A 17970-nucleotide genomic window follows, 5' to 3' on the forward strand; every position below is an offset into this window, starting at 1 on the left:
CAATTATTTAGGAATCCCTTCTTATACTCTATACCTGGTTAGTAGATATACTTCTAATCAGCCTGACCTAATCCTAAGGTTTACTGTATATTAAACAAAGAATAATCTTTGTGATTAACATGGTTTCATATCATTTGACAAGGTTGTAAACTGTAGACAGGTTAGATATAGTTATTGAATACGATTGAAATCAAGAGTAAAATTACTACATCAGAGTTAATATTTGAATCATTAAGGTTAAGAGACTCTGCTTTAGCTGACACTACAGTAAACATCAGGTACACCCAAACTCAATGATTACAGCTATTATTCAAAATATAGACTCAGATCAAGCTGAATAAGCAATATTTGGAATACATGTCAAATAAATCATAATTAACAATAATAAACAATTACTACATTCTATTTACATACACTGTATACAGTAATGTATTATTTTGATGAATCAATTAATAAAATGTTGACAACTCACTGCGTGACGTAGATGTTCTGCCTGTTCCATCCTCCTCTTTGGCTTCAGTTGTGTTCACAGCCCACTTGTAGTAAAAGAACACATTGATATTAATGTTCCGTTAGACAAATAAATACAAATGCACATTTTAAAATTGTACAATCAATCATAGGCACTGTAATAACAAATGATGCTCATAAATATTTATAATTTCTGGATAAAACCAGAGAAGAAAATCCATACAGCATTACTGTGATGCTTTCACAGGGTTTGACAAGGGTGGAAAGAACGGCAAAGAAGCTAAACCAGGTTGTGATGCGAGGTTGACGTAGAAGGTAAATGTGAAAGGACAGGACATAACTACAGTTATAGGTTAGATTGGTAAAGTACAAGTTGTCCCCAGGCTACGATCGAGTTTCGTTTATCCATTCAAATTGAAACTCGTACCTAAATAAAAAATTACGTCGAACACACAAAGGACAGTTATAAAAACACTAAATACAGAGGTACCTCAATTTAAGAGTGATTTGAGATAAGAGCTCTCTCTCTCTCAGATTATTGTTATGCTTTAAATTGCAAGCACAAATTTGAGTTACAAGCATCCCGCCATTAATTGGCCGAGCAAATGTCACAATGGACCCCACAAGATCCCACCAAAAGACGTAGTTTTTTCTCGCCATCATTAGTGTACAGCTAGACAACTTTGTTTTCCAAACATGAAATCATCAACAACATGACAGAACGTGTCGCCAACTTAGCGAAGCAATCCGAACAAATTCCTGCTAGTCGGCACCGTACTGAAGCAGAATGAGTCTAATACCAGCCAAGGATGTTAAATTAATGTCTAAACATAGGACATGTATCCATGAAAATATGGAAAAGCTGCTGCTGATGTGTTTGACAGCGAAGCAGCTGGAAGGAAATGCCGTAAGAAGTTAAATACTGTACATTATTACATTACTTAAAAACCCTCTGTAGTTGTAATACATTTTATTGTTTTGTTTTTTTACACTATTATATATTATGCTATTTCTTAAGTAAATGTATGCTTTTCCGATTAAAAGGCATGTGTCATGTTAAAATTGTGCTGTTTTGGGGGGAAAGCACCAATTAAATTCAATGTGCTGAAAACATGGACAAATAGACTGAGGGACAGTTGTTATAATCAGGCCATAGTCCTGTTATATACAAGCATGTGACTGAGAAACTGTGTCATTTCATGCACAAGTTCAATCAGCCAAGTTGTTAATAGAACTTGTTTTAATGTGTGCAATAACATGCTGCAATGTCAAGTTCTTATAATGAATGTATAAGATTCCAGTTTATTTATTTATTCTTATTTTTTACTAAATTTTCTTATTTACCTGTTCTGCACTGAAGAGAGAATCCATGCCCAACATTTCATTGAACTGGTGTACTGTGTACGCTTGTGCAAGGACAATAAATATTCTTATCTTATAAATTGATTTCAATTCCTTTAACTGGGCAACATGGATTTGAAATACAAGTGTTTTGCGTTACGAGTTCAGTCACATAACCAATTAAACTTGAAAAAATAAGGTACAGTTGTTCAATAATTAAATGAAACAGTAATAATAAAAAAGAGACAACTTCTTTGTATTGATCCCCTTTTTAAACTCAGCTAACACATCAAGAAATGTACTTGCTGCTTCATCATCCCCACCATCAGCTTTATTGTGAATTTTAAAGATTAAGCAAATGAGCACAAGGCTTAAACCGCATGAACCACAACATACTGGCCATGAACACTAAAGTCATTATCATTGACTTTATGGCACTGCCACCAGAAAAGCCTACTTTACTTACACTTGGAAGACATAATGAAGTGCTAAATGCGGTGGAAGAATAGTTTGTACCTCGGCCCCCATGCAAGTGTTCTGCTCCCGCTAACGCAACTTTATGCTAATATAGGAGTCAGATAAACTGGATGTCGATAAAAACTCCAGTTGAGGTTCTTTTTAAATTTTTTTACTTCAAACACTATACAACTGGACATACTCATTTCTGTATGTTAACATAATTTACATGATATACAAAATAACTTTGTGTGGCTTTCCAACATAAAAGAAATGCATTATAATGATTGTGCTAGCTCGATGCTAATGTACATTGGATTCGCTGTAGAGATGCTACTGGTAGTGGAAAAGTTGGGCTCCGAGGTCAAAAAGGTTAAGAACACCTGCCTTACCTGTTAAGTCGGGGTCGCATGGTGATGCGTGGATTGTTCTCCCGAAATGCAGCAGGAACTCTGGAGGCAATCGTGCAGGTAAGACAGTGATTTATTCTTATAAATCAGGCAGGAACAAAAAAACAAAGCAAGCGTGCCTATAGCACGGCGAGCTAACGGGATAGCTAACAAGAAAAGCACAAGGCAGAGCTTAGCTCAGAGATACAAAGGGGTTGACGACGTAACTTGTTGCGTGTAAGCAAATGAAAGCACCAGACCGAGTGAGGCGACAGGATGGAATAAATAACTCTCTGATAAGTGGCCAGCAGTGTTGGGACTAACGCGTTACAAAGTAACGCGTTACTGTAAAGCCATTAGTTTCGGCGGTAACTAGTAATCTAACACGTTATTTTTTATATTCAGTAACTCAGTTAACGTTACTACATGATGCGTTACTGCGTTATTTTACGTTATTTTTTATGTAGTATCGGCTAGAAACAGAAGATCTGAGTGTGTTTTATTGAAGCGCTGCGGTGTCGTCCTTCTGTGTCACAAGGAAAAGAAGAGGCGTGGTTTCTGTGGGTGGGGGCGGGGGGCTTCCAGACCGTAGTTGAGGGGAGCAGGGGAGACGTTCCTCCAGGGCCTATGTACTCCGGGGCTAACAACCTTCACTTTACCCGGAATGACGAGGCTGGCGGTTTGTTGCAACTTTGTGACTTTATTGGACGCAGCCATCCACCAAGTTAGAGCACCTGCAGGACTCACTGTCGCCGTTCCCTCACCTCTCTCGCCCACTCACTCACTGACGTCACTCACCTCACATGCTGTCATATCTTAAAGGGCCACACACACACACACACACACACACACACACACACACACACACACACACACACACACACACACACACACACACACACACACACACACACACACACACACACACACACACACACACACACACACACACACACACAGGCTACTCTCATAACAACTAACAAGACATCATGGCGAAGCCAGAAGTCGAGTTTCTTAACATGGAGACATTCTCAATACTTTTCTTTTGTCGAGCACAAACTAAATTTTAGTTAAATGTAAGTTGCGTCTTGGATCAAAGATCCTATTTACTTAAAGTTAAAGTTAAAGTGCCATCATGTTGCAGCTATTTAAAATAGTTTTGTCCATTTGTTCTGGCCTGAAATAAATTGGCCCTTTGAAACATATCTTTGTGTTTGTGTGTTGTATGTAGACCACATTGCTTTCTGAGTTCAGTGATGCAAATGCATGTCAAGTTGATCTACATATTGTATTATTATCTAGTGCAATAACAGTACTGAAATGAAGGCTAAAAGGGCATTAATGGGACCCTTAAAAAAAAAGAGAAAAAAAAGGAGTAACTAAATAGTTACTTTTCACAGTAACACATTACTTTTTGGTGTAAGTAACTGAGTTAGTAACTGAGTTACTTTTGAAATAAAGTAACTAGTAACTGTAACTAGTTAATGGTTTTCAGTAACTAACCCAACACTGGTGCCCAGGAACAGGTAAATGTCCCAAACACTAAGCAGAGGCAGGTGAACACAATGAATAACCATAGGGGTCGGTAACCTGAGGGTTCCTGGTTCGATCCCCAGCTTCTACCAACCTAGTCACGTCCGTTGTGTCCTTGAGCAAGACACTTCACCCTTGCTCCTGATGGGTCGTGGTTAGCACCTTGCATGGCAGCTCCTGCCATCAGTGTGTGAATGTGTGTGTGAATGGGCGAATGGGGAAATAGTGTCAAAGCGCTTTGAGCACCTTGAAGGTAGAAAAGCGCTATACAAGTATAACCCATTTACCATTTTACCATAGCAACCAAGGAGACACAAAACAGGGGTGCTGAAACAGAACTTAAACAACAAGTGAATCAAAAACGTAAATAAACTATGATCCGAGAAACGGATCATAACATTACCATTTGCATCTAAAAGTCTTCTCTTCATCTTCCTCAGGTGAAAGTGATGGTGCGTGTTTGTCCAGTTACTCAATCGGACGCGCCGGCGTCCAGTTCTTTCCTCAAAGTGGACCCCAGGAAGAAACAAATCACCATCATGGACCCGTCCGCCAATCAGCTACCTAGCGCCGCCTCCCAGAAAAAAGCAGGGAGCAGTCAGGTGCCGCCAAAGATGTTTACCTTTGACGCCGCTTTCCCTCCTGACGCATCTCAGGTAAGAGAAAGTCAACAATTTCAAAGTTTTGACAGGAAAAAGTCAAGGAAAACATTGTAAAAACAGTAGCTTATGACCACGGTGTTACAATTTAACGGAAGTATATCATTGATTGGCCTATATGCAATGTCAAAAGGTGGATATATTTTCCACATGAGTTTTGTGAGTTTTAGCAGCACGTTTTAATGTGTTTGACAATACCTGACCTTACCTTACTTTACCTGTTGCTAGGCGGAAGTATGCGCAGGAACGGTTGCCGAGGTGATACAATCGGTTGTGAATGGAGCAGATGGATGCGTCTTCTGCTTTGGACACTCCAAGCTGGGTATGACACACGCACGCACGCACGCACGCACGCACGCACGCACGCACGCACGCACGCACGCACGCACGCACGCACGCACGCACGCACGCACGCACGCACGCACGCACGCACGCACGCACGCACGCACGCACGCACGCACGCACGCACGCACGCACGCACGCACGCACGCACGCACGCACGCACGCACGCACGCACGCACGCACGCACGCACGCACGCACGCACGCACGCACGCACGCACGCACGCACGCACGCACGCACGCACGCACGCACGCACGCACGCACGCACGCACGCACGCACGCACGCACGCACGCACGCACGCACGCACGCACGCACGCACGCACGCACGCACGCACGCACGCACGCACGCACGCACGCACGCACGCACGCACGCACGCACGCACGCACGCACGCACGCACGCACGCACGCACGCACGCACGCACGCACGCACGCACGCACGCACGCACGCACGCACGCACGCACGCACGCACGCACGCACGCACGCACGCACGCACGCACGCACGCACGCACGCACGCACGCACGCACGCACGCACGCACGCACGCACGCACGCACGCACGCACGCACGCACGCACGCACGCACGCACGCACGCACGCACGCACACACACACACACACACACACACACACACACACACACACGCAAACATGCATTACAGAAGCCGTGTGTGTCTCGCCTGTCCTTCATGTATCAGACAAAGCGAAAGAAGAGGATTTAATGTGTCTTTCTCTGCCTTCAATGTTTCGGTCTCTCTAATCCGTTCCTGTCTTCCTAAGCTGTTTTACGAGAGGATGTCTTTCAAAAAGGGTCTGCACTAAAAGACGCGTGTGCACAAAGCTAAGCCCAGCTATAAACATGCATGTTGGGACAACCTGGGGTCATCTTGTGCTTGTCACTGCTCAATTGTACTTGATAAATAGGGTCACCCCAGACGTTTTCCATCAAACTGCAGTAGACTTTGCTCTTTCAATCAATGTAACGACTCTCATTGCACTGTGCCAGCCTCGCTACAATCCACATATGAGATCATTCTCGGTGATATAGTCCCCCTTCGGCCATGGATGGTAATGAGGCCACATTATAAGGGGCTTATTACCTTTTTGTTGCTAATTAAAACAAGGAAGGTGATGCACTGAGCATTAATGTAGCTGTGGGCTGTGGACACATGCACACTGCCTCATAGTAGGCTATCATTTTTACACTTTTACAATGATTAAATACGTTTTCAAAGAACACAGAGGAATGATTAAATCTGGAGGACCTTCAGGGATGACTGACGTCCAGACTGGACTGAATCATTGAATTGTCTCGTAATAAGTGTTCTATTATCCAACATAAAATCTCATACTTGCTTTCCCACTGACAAATCATGAAATACATTTTTGCAGTGACAGTAAGTCTAGACGCTACAAGAAATGAAGGGTGGGAGGGAAAACACTGACAAGCACTCCTCCATTGTGACTAAGAACAAATCACACACATTTCATATCACAGGCTGCACATGTCTTTGTGTAGTCTGATCTCTCCCTACCCTCTTGACAGCCACAGCAGGTGTGTGTGTGTGTGTGTGTGTATGTGTATGTGTGTGTGTATGTGTGTATGTGTGTGTGTGTGTGTGTGTGTGATCACTTGGTGGCCCCAGGGAGAATCGGTACACTTCATACACATTGTATTTCCACTGGAAGGTTTTTTTTCTGTTGCTTTTGAAGACGTTCCTTGTCTGTCTGCCAGGTAAATCCTACACCATGATCGGCCACCATGACTCCCTCCAGACGCTGGGTATAATCCCTTGTGCTATCTCCTGGCTCTTTAAGCTCATCAATGAGAGGAGGGAGAAAACAGGGGCGCGCTTCTCTGTCCGTGTGTCTGCAGTTGAGGTAAGTGCGGCTAAGCTGTAGAAAAAAAAGTTTTTACTTAAAAACATTTAAGTCTGGTACAATTGGAAGTAAAAGATCAACTTGGCACTACTGCTTGATTAACACATGATTTTGGGGACAATTTCATCACTGGTATCCAAGCTCAGGCCCAGGGGCCATTTGTGGCCCGCAGCTTTGAGTTTTATTGGCGTGTGGCATGTTCAAAAACTACAACTACACACTGTCCAAATTAGGACATTACAAAGTATTATTGGGGCCCATTCTGAAAATAAAAGTAAATAAGGCCCATTCTGAAAATAAAAGTAAATAAGTAAAACGGTAGAGAAAAAAAGGGGTTATGTTATGAGAAAGAAGTACGATGTTAGCATATCTCGACCTACAGTACATGATATCAAAAAAGGAAACTTTAAGATATCAAAAAATGTGACCCCCAAGTTTCCTTAATGTTGGTCGCAATTTGCATAAACCTGCAAAAAGTCCTTAAAGGGGATAAATGTACATTTAACAAACTTCTTTGTGGTCAAGATCAGGGGTCTGCAACGCGGTCCAGGCCAATGATCCCCAAAGTGATGGAGCAGGACCCCCTACTTATACAGTATATCTTATCAAAATTGTGTTATACATTAAACTGGTCATAAAGGTAGCTTGATATTGTGCAATACTAAGATATTCAAATAATAGTTGTACTGCCACTAATAGCTAGCTGGCAACTGGTGTACTACTCGCTAGCTAGTAACTGGCACGCTAATTGCTAGCGAGCAATGTGACGGCTAAATACTAGCTGGCAATGAGTCTGCAAAGCCCTAGCTGACAGCGAGAGTGCTAATCACTAGCTGGCAACTAGCACATTAATCGCTAGCAAGCAAATAGTCCGCAAATCATTAGCTAGCAACTACTGAGCTAATCGCTAGCTGGCAACTGGCCCACTATTTGCTTGCAGGCAACTAGTTTGCAAATTGTTAGCTGCCAACTACAGCGCAGATCACAGGATGGCAACTGGCACGCTAATTGCTAGCTGAAAACTAGTGCGCTAATCGTTAGCTAGCAAATAGATGGCTCATCACTAGCTGGCAACTAGTCTGCAAATCGCTAGCTGGCAACTACGTAGTTCGCAAATCACGAGCTAAACATTAGATGGCCACTGGACTACTAATTGCTAGCTGGCAACTAGCGCGCTAATTGCTGCAAATAAACCATTAATCACTAGCTGGCAACGAGTCCGCAAATTGTTAGCTGGCAACTAGTTCACTAATTGCTTGTTGGCAACTTGTCTGCAAAATGCTAGCTAGCAACTGGAGTACGAATCGCTAGATAACTTAAAAGGGAACATGAATACAATAATATAGTTGTTACATGTTTTCTTTTTAAACTGCAAGGTACAGTGAGTAGGGTGTCCATGCCGTTCCTAAACAACAAATGTTGGATCAATGTAAATCTGTATTAAAAAAAACATTTTCATTTGTGGGAAAAAAGTTCAATTAACTAAATATTTGACTGCCCCCCCAGTAGTAACTTCTTGGAGCCGTTGGAGGTCACAGACCCCATGTTGAAGACCTCTGGTCTAGATAATATGTAAAGGGTATGCGTGGGTGTAAATTTTGCTTTACAGTTACATTTATAACCCGTGTTTTGTGTATTACGGCAAACGGTTAGTGTAGATTGCCAATAAAACCACGCTCCACCCTCTCTAAAAGTATCCAAATGTATCTCTTGAAAATGTAAACTGTTAAATATATATCTTAAAGGCGAACATCACAGCAATTTTTTTCCCTCAGTAACAATCAAAAATAAACTTCATAAACAGTAAGATTTGACTCTTGAATCGAAAGAGACACATTTTAAAAGATCCATCGTTTGTCCCACTGCATGTCGCGCATGCCACATTTTTGGTTTTAAAATTTTTTGCAGTTACTCAACCCAAGTGTAATTGTCGCAATGGCGCTGTCTGTTTTTGCAGTGTTATTTACTGAAACAGACACTTGTCACCATGACATTGCAGATTTTGTTGTAGTACAGCCCTAAAATAACTTCTGGTTACTGCAACGCTAAAATTTTAGTTCTGCCTGCCAAACTTGAGTTCTGACTTAAAGTGTGCTTTCATAATCATATTTTTGACAGGCTTCATTGATGTGTATGCATACCTTTTAACTCCCATATATTGCCATTCTTTCCCGTCATCCAGCCATTAACGTGTTTTTACCATATTTTAACTTTCATGAAAAATATATTCTTTTCTTTCTTTCTTTAGTTTATTTTGAACATGAACACACTTACATCATAATACATCACACAATTTCATATCATTTCATTTTACATCATGCCCGAAAAGGAGTAGGAAGAAGCAAAGCTTATTTAATCCTACCCCTTTCCCACTTCAAGCGTTTACAAATATATAGAATCATTTACTGACCTTTTTATATAATAAAATAACATCTATGAATTAGTATACAACCGTTTTGTAATATGTAATTAATTAATTAATTCAGTCATTATTAACATACTGAGATGAAGAATATCTTATTTTCAATAAGGTTGAAAGTATTTCTCATAATTCTTCTTTTTTGTACTCTGTAAGCACTATTATTTTGAACAACCTCTTAAACTGGATCATATCAGTACAATTTTTAACTTCTTTACTTAATCCATTCCATAATTTAATTCCACATACTGATATGCTAAAAGTTTTAAGTGTTGTTCGTGCATATAAATGTTTTAAATTATTTTTTCCTCTAAGGTTATATTTCTCCTCTTTAGTTGAGAAGAATTGTTGTACATTCTTTAGTAGCAGGTTATAGTTTGCTTTGTACATCATTTTAGCTGTTTGCAATTTTACCAAATCACCAAACTTTAATATTTCTGTCTTAATAAATAAAGGGTTTGTGTGTTCTCTATATCCAACATTATGTATTATTCTAACTGATCTTTTTTGAACACGGTTAGCGAATGTAGCGCACATTTGTAGTTATTTCCCCATATTTCTGCACAATAACTCAGATATGGTAACACTAGCGAGCAGTAGAGAATATGTAGTGATTTTTGGCCCAGGACATATTTTGCTTTATTCATTATTGAAATGTTTTTTGCCACCTTATGTTGTATGTTTTGTATATGCGATTTCCAGTTCATTTGATCATCTATTAATACTCCCAAAAATCTAGTTTCTTTTACCCTTTCTATGTCTACTTCGTCTATTTGTATTTGTGTATGATGCTCTTTTCTACTATTACCAAATAGCATTATTTTAGTTTTACTGAGATTCAAAGATAGTCTGTTTTTGTCAAACCATCTTTTTAATTTGTTCATTTCTTCTGTTATTATTTGTATTATCTTCTGTGTGCTCTCTCCTGAACAGAAAGCAGTTGTGTCGTCTGCAAATAAAACCAACTTTAAGTCCTTCGTAACCTTACAAATGTCGTTTATATAAAGATTGAACAATCTTGGTCCCAGTATTGACCCCTGGGGTACACCACAGGATATATCTAGCCGTGTTGACATATTTTCACCCATCTTTACATATTGCTTCCTGTTGGTTAAATAACTTCTTACCCAATTCAATACCAAACCTCTGATGCCATATCGTTCTAATTTTCGTATTAAAATATCATGATTAATTGTGTCAAATGCTTTTGTTAAGTCCATGAATACTGCGGCCGCACATTCTTTACCATCTATTGCATTGGTAATTTCCTCTGTTATTTTGGTTAGTGCTATTGATGTTGAGATATTTGCTCGGAATCCATATTGGTTCTCCACAAGCGTCCCACTTTTGTTAATAAATAAATCTAATCGACTATTGAATAATTTTTCCAAGATTTTGGAGAATTGTGGAAGTAATGAAACTGGTCTGTAGTTAGTAAACTGGTGTACGTCTCCATTCTTATAAATTGGTACGACTTTTGCAATTTTCATTATATCAGGGAATTTACCGGTTAAAAATGATACATTGGTGATATATGTCAGAGGTTCTGAAATGTCTTGTATAACCTTTTTTATCGTTACCATATCTATTCCATGACAGTCGGTTGAGGTCTTGGATTTACAATTTTTTACAATTTTGATTATTTCTTCTTTTGTTACACTTTTAAGAAACATGGAATTGGGATTTCTGTCTATGAGCTCACTCAAGGCCTCAACTGACCCATCATCTGCATTTGGAATTCTTTGATCCAGATTTTTTCCGATATTAACAAAATAATCATTGAAACGTTCAGCTATTTGGTTCATATTGTCATTTTTTGTATTTCCATCTAGAAAGTACTGGGGGTAATCTTTCTTAGCACCATTTTTAATGATGCTATTTAGGATGCCCCATGTTGCTCTCATGTTGTTTTTGTTCTTGTTTAATAATTGACTGTAGTATTCCTTCTTACATGTTCGTAGTATACCAATTAGTTTGTTTTTATATTTCTTATACTTATTTTCTGCCTCTATAGATCTCTGTGTTATAAATATTCGATACAATGTGTTTTTTTTGTGACAAGCATTTTTCAGTCCTTTTGTCATCCATGGTTGGTTGTTTTTCTTTTGCTTCTTACTACGTTCTTTCCATGGGCAATGTTTATCATAGAGTGTAAGAAAGGTGTTAACAAAATTCCCATATGCATCATCTACATCATCTTCATTATATACGTTGTCCCAAATTTGTTTCCTCAGATCCTTCCTGAAGGAAATCATTCCTTCCTCTGTGCATAGTCTTTGAAATGTCTTTTTGTCAATATTCTTCTTCCTGTAGTTCCCATCATAAATAGTAAAGACTGGCAGATGGTCGCTGATGTCGGTTGTTAACAGTCCACTTGTTGTATTATTTTCAAAGACATTAGTGAAGATATTGTCAATAAGTGTAGCACTGTGACTTGCAATTCTGGTTGGCCTTGTGATTTGGGGATACAAACTCATACTATACATTGTATCTGTGAAATCATTAATGGACTTTTGCTTGTTGGGGTCAAGAGATCAATGTTGAAGTCTCCACATAAAAAAATGACTTTTTGACTGATTCCATTGAAAGTTCCCTTAATCCAGTCTTCAAATCCTTCAATACTTGAGTTGGGTGCCCTATATATACAACTGATCAATACATTTCTACTTCTTTCATGACATATCTCAATGGTTCTCAGGTACTTCTGGAGCAGTACAGCTTGTGGTTCTCCCTGCAACACTTGGAAAACACTTTTTAATTTTTACATATCTTAATTAAAGTCTCCTGTTGATTGTTTTCATCTGTTTAGTTCATGTAAAGCGTATTTGAGTGCTTATAAAAGCGCTGTATCAATTTGATGTATTATTATTATTGGAGTAACATCCTGTAGCTCAGGGGTGTCAAACGTAAGGCCCGCGGGCCGGATCAAGCCCACAAACAGGTTTTACCCGGCCCGCGGAATGAGTTTGCTAAGTATAAAAATTAGCCGAAATTTTTGAATGAAAGAAACTGCTGTTCTAAACGTGTCCACTAGATGTCGCAACAGCAATTCTTTGTATCTTTGTAGATGATGCTACGTATGTAAAAAAAACAAAAAACTCACGATGTTAGTGCACCAGTCGAGGAAAATGAGCAAACGACAGAAATAACATCCTGTAATTTGATTTTGATAAAAAAAAATGTATCTTAATAGACTGAAAATTAACACAAAGAGTTGACTGATGAACATTATCACATCATTTATTCAGAAAATATAAATAACGACAAATAAAGCTAGAATACTATTAACCGTAACATGTATGTGTAAAAAAAACAAAAAAAAACAACAACATTATGATTTGTACATTTTCAGAATGTGCTTGCTCTATTTTTAAACAAAGAAAACAATCTGAAGTTGTCTTTATTCTTAAGTTATCATGCAGATTTTTCTCCATGTGACCCCCGATTTAAATTGAGTTTGACACTCCTGCTGTAGCTCATGAGGTCAGGCCTTCAAAATAAAAGCACACCAGTAAATCAACAAAGTTGCACTACACCAGTCAGGTTGTTCCACCAGCACCCCCATTTCTTTGATTTTCAAATGCAAACGGCAGCCGTGAAATAAATGTGGACTTTTGTGGAAAACTCTTTGTTACGTTCAGATGGAAACATTTTTGTTTCAATAAACCTACTCTCAAGCGTTTGCATGTTTAAGAAAACAAAACAAATATATTTAATTGAAAAGGTTTCACCCATTCCAAGTTAAAATTGTATTAATGGTGTTTTACAGCCCCAAAATTGATCTCACCTATTTTGTGTTGTAAAAAATGTTCTTAAAGCCGATCAATACCAAATAAAAAAGCCACTGCAAGAAGAAAGCCATGTTATTTCTAAATGTGTCTTCACACTGTTATTGTGAAGGTTTGGGGAAAGGAGGAGAACCTGAAGGACTTACTGTCAGACGTGGCCACAGGCAGCTTGCAGGACGGGCAGTCACCTGGGGTCTATCTGTGTGAGGACCCCATCTGTGGCATGCAGGTACAAACACAACACACACACTGATATGATAGCTTCAACAAAACAATGTACTAAATCATTGGTGCGCGTGCCTTCATCGTGATTTCCCTTATCAGTGAAATCCAAATGTGTCTGCAGTTAGCGTGGTTAAAGGATTATGGGCTATGATACAAGCACATATTTGTAATCCCTCACTAATCTGACATAATCTCATCAGTAATGATACCCCGTACTAAAACACACACCTCATCCTCCCACACCAGCGGGCACGCTGGATATGTGTTAATTGAAAATGCCAATCATTCCCCCAGCATGCATGCTGGGTGGCGTGCAAAGCTACACGACCACTACCTTCTTCCTTTTCTGATTCTCTCTCCCTGACTCATCATATCCATTTCCTGCAGCTCCAAAACCAGTCGGAACTGCGTGCTCCCACGCCGGAGAAAGCAGCCTGGTTCCTGGATGCAGCCATCGCGGCTCGCCACAGCAGCCGACGTCCCAACGACACCACCGAAGAAGACCACAGGAACTCACACATGCTGTTCACATTACACATTTACCAGTACCGCATGGAGAAGACGGGCAAGGGAGGAAGTGAGTGCTTCTCATGTTATAAAATATATAAATACACCTTCTTGTTCGACCACAACATCCACTACACTAAGTGAACAAATCCAGACCTCCACTACAGGTTAATAAAGTAGGACAAATACAGTCAACAGCAGACCTTAAGCTTTTCAATCCGGCCCGCTGGACATTCCCAAATAATTTGTTTAGATCTTTAAGATGGAAACTGTAGCTGCCATTATGATGTGCTTTCAAATGACCGTAAATCTTGAACTATACAAAGTATTTCAATGGTTGGAATCTGCGCTTTTGCATGATATACAAGTTACTATTGTCATCTAAGTCAGAGCAGCTCAGATGAGGCACCAAGCAGTGTGTGTGTGTGTGTGTGTGTGGGGGGTGGGGGGTGGGGGGGGGAGCGTTTCCACTAGGGATGATGATGTTCAAAACCGGTTCTCCCGATTGTTCTATAAGAAAAGAACCGATTCCATGGATTCGAAAAACCCCTTTTTGAGAACCGGTTCCCGTTATCGAAGCCACTATACCAGGGGTCGGGAACCTTTTTGGCTGAGAGAGCCATGAAAGCCAAATATTTCAAAATGTATTTCCGTGAGAGCCGTATAATATTGTTTAACACTGAATACAACAAATGCGTGCATTTTTAAGTAAGACCAACATTTTTAGAGTATAATAAGTTTCTCATTCTTTTTAATAACATTGTTATTCTGAAGCAAACCAATAATAAATAAAATACTTCTTACCATTAATGCGACTTCTTGAACAGGTGCGGTAGAAAATGGATGGATGGATTAAAATGCATGAGAATGTTTTATATTTTGAATGTTATTTTTAACACTGATTACTAGCGGAATTATTCAGTACTTATCATGTTAAGCAATGTCAGGTAAGATTTATCTGAGAGCCAGATGCAGTCATCACAAGAACCACATCTGGCTCGAGAGCCATTGGTTCCCTACCCCTGCACTATACCGTATTTTCGCGACCATAGGGCGCACCGTATAGCACCCGTAAACATACGGGTGCTATTTCTGCATTTGAATGCATAAATAAGGTGCAGCATACTTTTGGGCGCAGGCGTGGTTAAACATACGCTATCTTAAAACATACGCTAGCATGCATGGACGCTGTCTTAAAAAGGCAGCAGGAGCAAAGCTGAGTCGGGTTGTAATTTATTGATATGTTTATCAATGTACTCACATTATTTTTTGATCAATCCTCATCCACAAATCCATCAAAGTCCTCATCTTCTGTGTCCGAAATGAACAGCTGGGCAAGTTCTCCATCAAACACGCCAGATTCCCTCTCCTCATTTTCAAAGTCAGTCTCGTTGTACATTAGCATAGCAAGCTAGCACAACAGTAAAAGCCGACTCTCTTGCCTCGTTGTGCGTATGGATTCGCTACCGTGCTGGTCCCCTTCTTCTCCAGTGTGCTTCACCGGGATGTCGAAAGTGAGCGGCACCTCGTCCATGTTGGTGATGTGTTTGTCGGCAATTTTTTTTATTTACAACGCACATAGCAGCACTATATGGTCTCTGGGGGCGTGCCTTTAGCGTCCCCTCTCACCTGACACCTTCACCCTGTAATGGCCGCATGCTGTCCTCAGTCACGTACGCTTTTCCTCGATATAAATAGCGTGCCGGCCCAGTCATTTAACATCTATGGCTTTTGGAACTCAATGCACACACAACAACCTATCTGGATTCGATAAGGAATCGGTTCGATAAGAGGATTCGATAATGGGCTCGAACTCGATAATTTCTTAACGAACATCATCCCTAGTTTCCACAGAGTGTTTCCAGAGCAGCCAGCCTGAAATGCGGGTGTCAGGGACAGACACGGAAGGAGATTTTTACAGCAAAGTTCTAAAACTTAGTGATATATCAGATGTATCAGAATGTAGGTGGGGTTTTTTTAACCCTTCGCGTTCATATTTTGCTGTGTTTGTTGCATTTTTGTTGAGTTTCACTTGCCTGTAAAATATGTCGATCGAGAGGGGGTCTGACGTTCATATGTTGTCAATATTCAGGGTTTTATCGTTCATAGGTAATATTGTAAAGCCCACATTCTTTATTTTCATGTACATTCTGGGTGTCTCCATCCATCCATCCATTTTCTACCGCTTATTCCCTTTGGGGTCGCGGGGGGCGCTGGAGCCTATCTCAGCTACAATCGGGCGGAAGGCGGGGTACACCCTGGACAAGTCACCACCTCATCGCAGGGCCAACACAGACAGACAGACAACATTCACACTCACATTCACACACTAGGGCCAATTTAGTGTTGCCAATCAACCTATCCCCAGGTGCATGTCTTTGGAGGTGGGAGGAAGCCGGAGTACCCGGAGGGAACCCACGCAGTCACGGGGAGAACATGCAAACTCCACACAGAAAGATCCCGAGTCCGGGATTGAACCCAAGACTACTCAGGACCTTCGTATTGTGAGGCAGACGCACTAACCCCTCTTCCACCGTGCTGCCCCTCTGGGTGTCTCATTCAGTAAAAAAAATCAAAATTCCATTCCGTTTTTTAAGGCGGTCTGTCATAATGTTTTTAGCATTACTGAACTATATTGGATTAAAAGACTCTAACGGTGATTTAAGGGTGTTATTTAGTGTTTAGAGGGCTTTCATAATGTTGAACATTTCATTTAGAAAGTTGTAAACAGTTTTTATTGCTCTATAAAAATATTTTATTTATAAATCATGGTTCCTACAGACGACTGTATTTTGTCAAAATGTTAATTACATATGGGTCTATCATCATGAAAAATGTTTTCAATGCTGTGATGTATTACCGGCATTATCATCCTTTAGGCTTCATTCACAATTCTTGTAGTTGAAGTGAAATAGGCTTTTTTGTTTTCGTACTAAAAACCAGTGATTTCTAGTGACAACCATCCCTTAAACTGGCTAACAGTTTCACTTTCTCACAAACTCTTCTTCATCCTTACCACCTTGGCCAGTGTCGGGAGGTCGCAGTCGCCTCCATCTGCTGGACCTGGGCAGCTGCGACGTCGGCGTACTGGGAGGTGGAACGAGTGGCAAAGGCAGGGAGAACTCTTCGCCCGGCTCGGCGCCTTTGTGCCTTTCCCTGTCAGCCCTTGGCAACGTCATCCTGGCCCTGGTCAACGGGAGCAAACACATCCCATACAAGTAAGCTCCAGCAGCATGGAAGGTGCTTTAACACAACATACATAGTACATGATAGCTTCTTGCTGTTGGGAATGTGGAGGTAGCTTGTATTTCTTGTAGTAGCCAAGCCTCTAATACAATTTATATTGCCCCATTCATCAGGATTTACCTAACACATGAAAAGTGACGAATTGGGCGGTGCACTATCCACTTTAGCTGCCAGATGGCAGTAGAGTGTTAAATATCTCGAAATGTGTTTTGTGGCAATTCCAACTTTGACCACAGTGTCAGCTGCTATGTGGAGTGGCGCTTCCCATCATTTTCAGCAGACTGCATTGCAAAATGATTAACTGTCCCTTTCCTCTCACGCGAGATCCCCCCCAGAGATGGGGCCCTATGAATCCCTTCCCTACTATAACTACTGCATCATATTTGAAAGAGTGTCCTACAAAGGGTTAATGGTAGACTACCATTTGAGCGCTGTAGCAGAATAAAGAAACTAGCAGAGCTGTTTTTCCCCTCCAGGTTTTAGGAACTCAATGTCATAAACAACACCTGCTGTTGCATATTCATCACATTCATTTCTGTGCTTTGGTGATGAGATCTAAAAGGAGCTCGAAAGATAAACAGAGTTGGAGAGAGGCAAACAAAAGGCAAAGGACAAAAGAGAAAAATCTTCAGTATGCACGTACATGCAGTCACAGTATGTAAACTTTCTTCCTTTCTCACCTCTTCTTGGGACTACAAGAAGGTGTGCACCACACCG

At 40.6% G+C, this 17970-nt stretch overlaps 1 protein-coding gene across 1 annotated transcript in view; it reads left to right on the plus strand.

Annotated features, from left to right (window-relative positions):
* The window catches only part of kif26ba (kinesin family member 26Ba), a 168754-nt gene that overhangs the window by 120753 nt on the left and 30031 nt on the right, over positions 1–17970 (plus strand). The window contains exons 6-11 of the mRNA XM_061964360.2: positions 4631–4846; positions 5078–5171; positions 6923–7068; positions 13388–13504; positions 13888–14077; positions 17036–17225. Coding sequence (XP_061820344.2) covers positions 4631–4846; positions 5078–5171; positions 6923–7068; positions 13388–13504; positions 13888–14077; positions 17036–17225 — 953 coding nt within the window. The remainder of the gene's footprint in view (positions 1–4630; positions 4847–5077; positions 5172–6922; positions 7069–13387; positions 13505–13887; positions 14078–17035; positions 17226–17970) is intronic.

The sequence above is a fragment of the Nerophis lumbriciformis genome, linkage group LG06 (assembly GCF_033978685.3).
Source record: "Nerophis lumbriciformis linkage group LG06, RoL_Nlum_v2.1, whole genome shotgun sequence".
Classification (NCBI taxonomy): Eukaryota; Metazoa; Chordata; class Actinopteri; order Syngnathiformes; family Syngnathidae; genus Nerophis; species Nerophis lumbriciformis.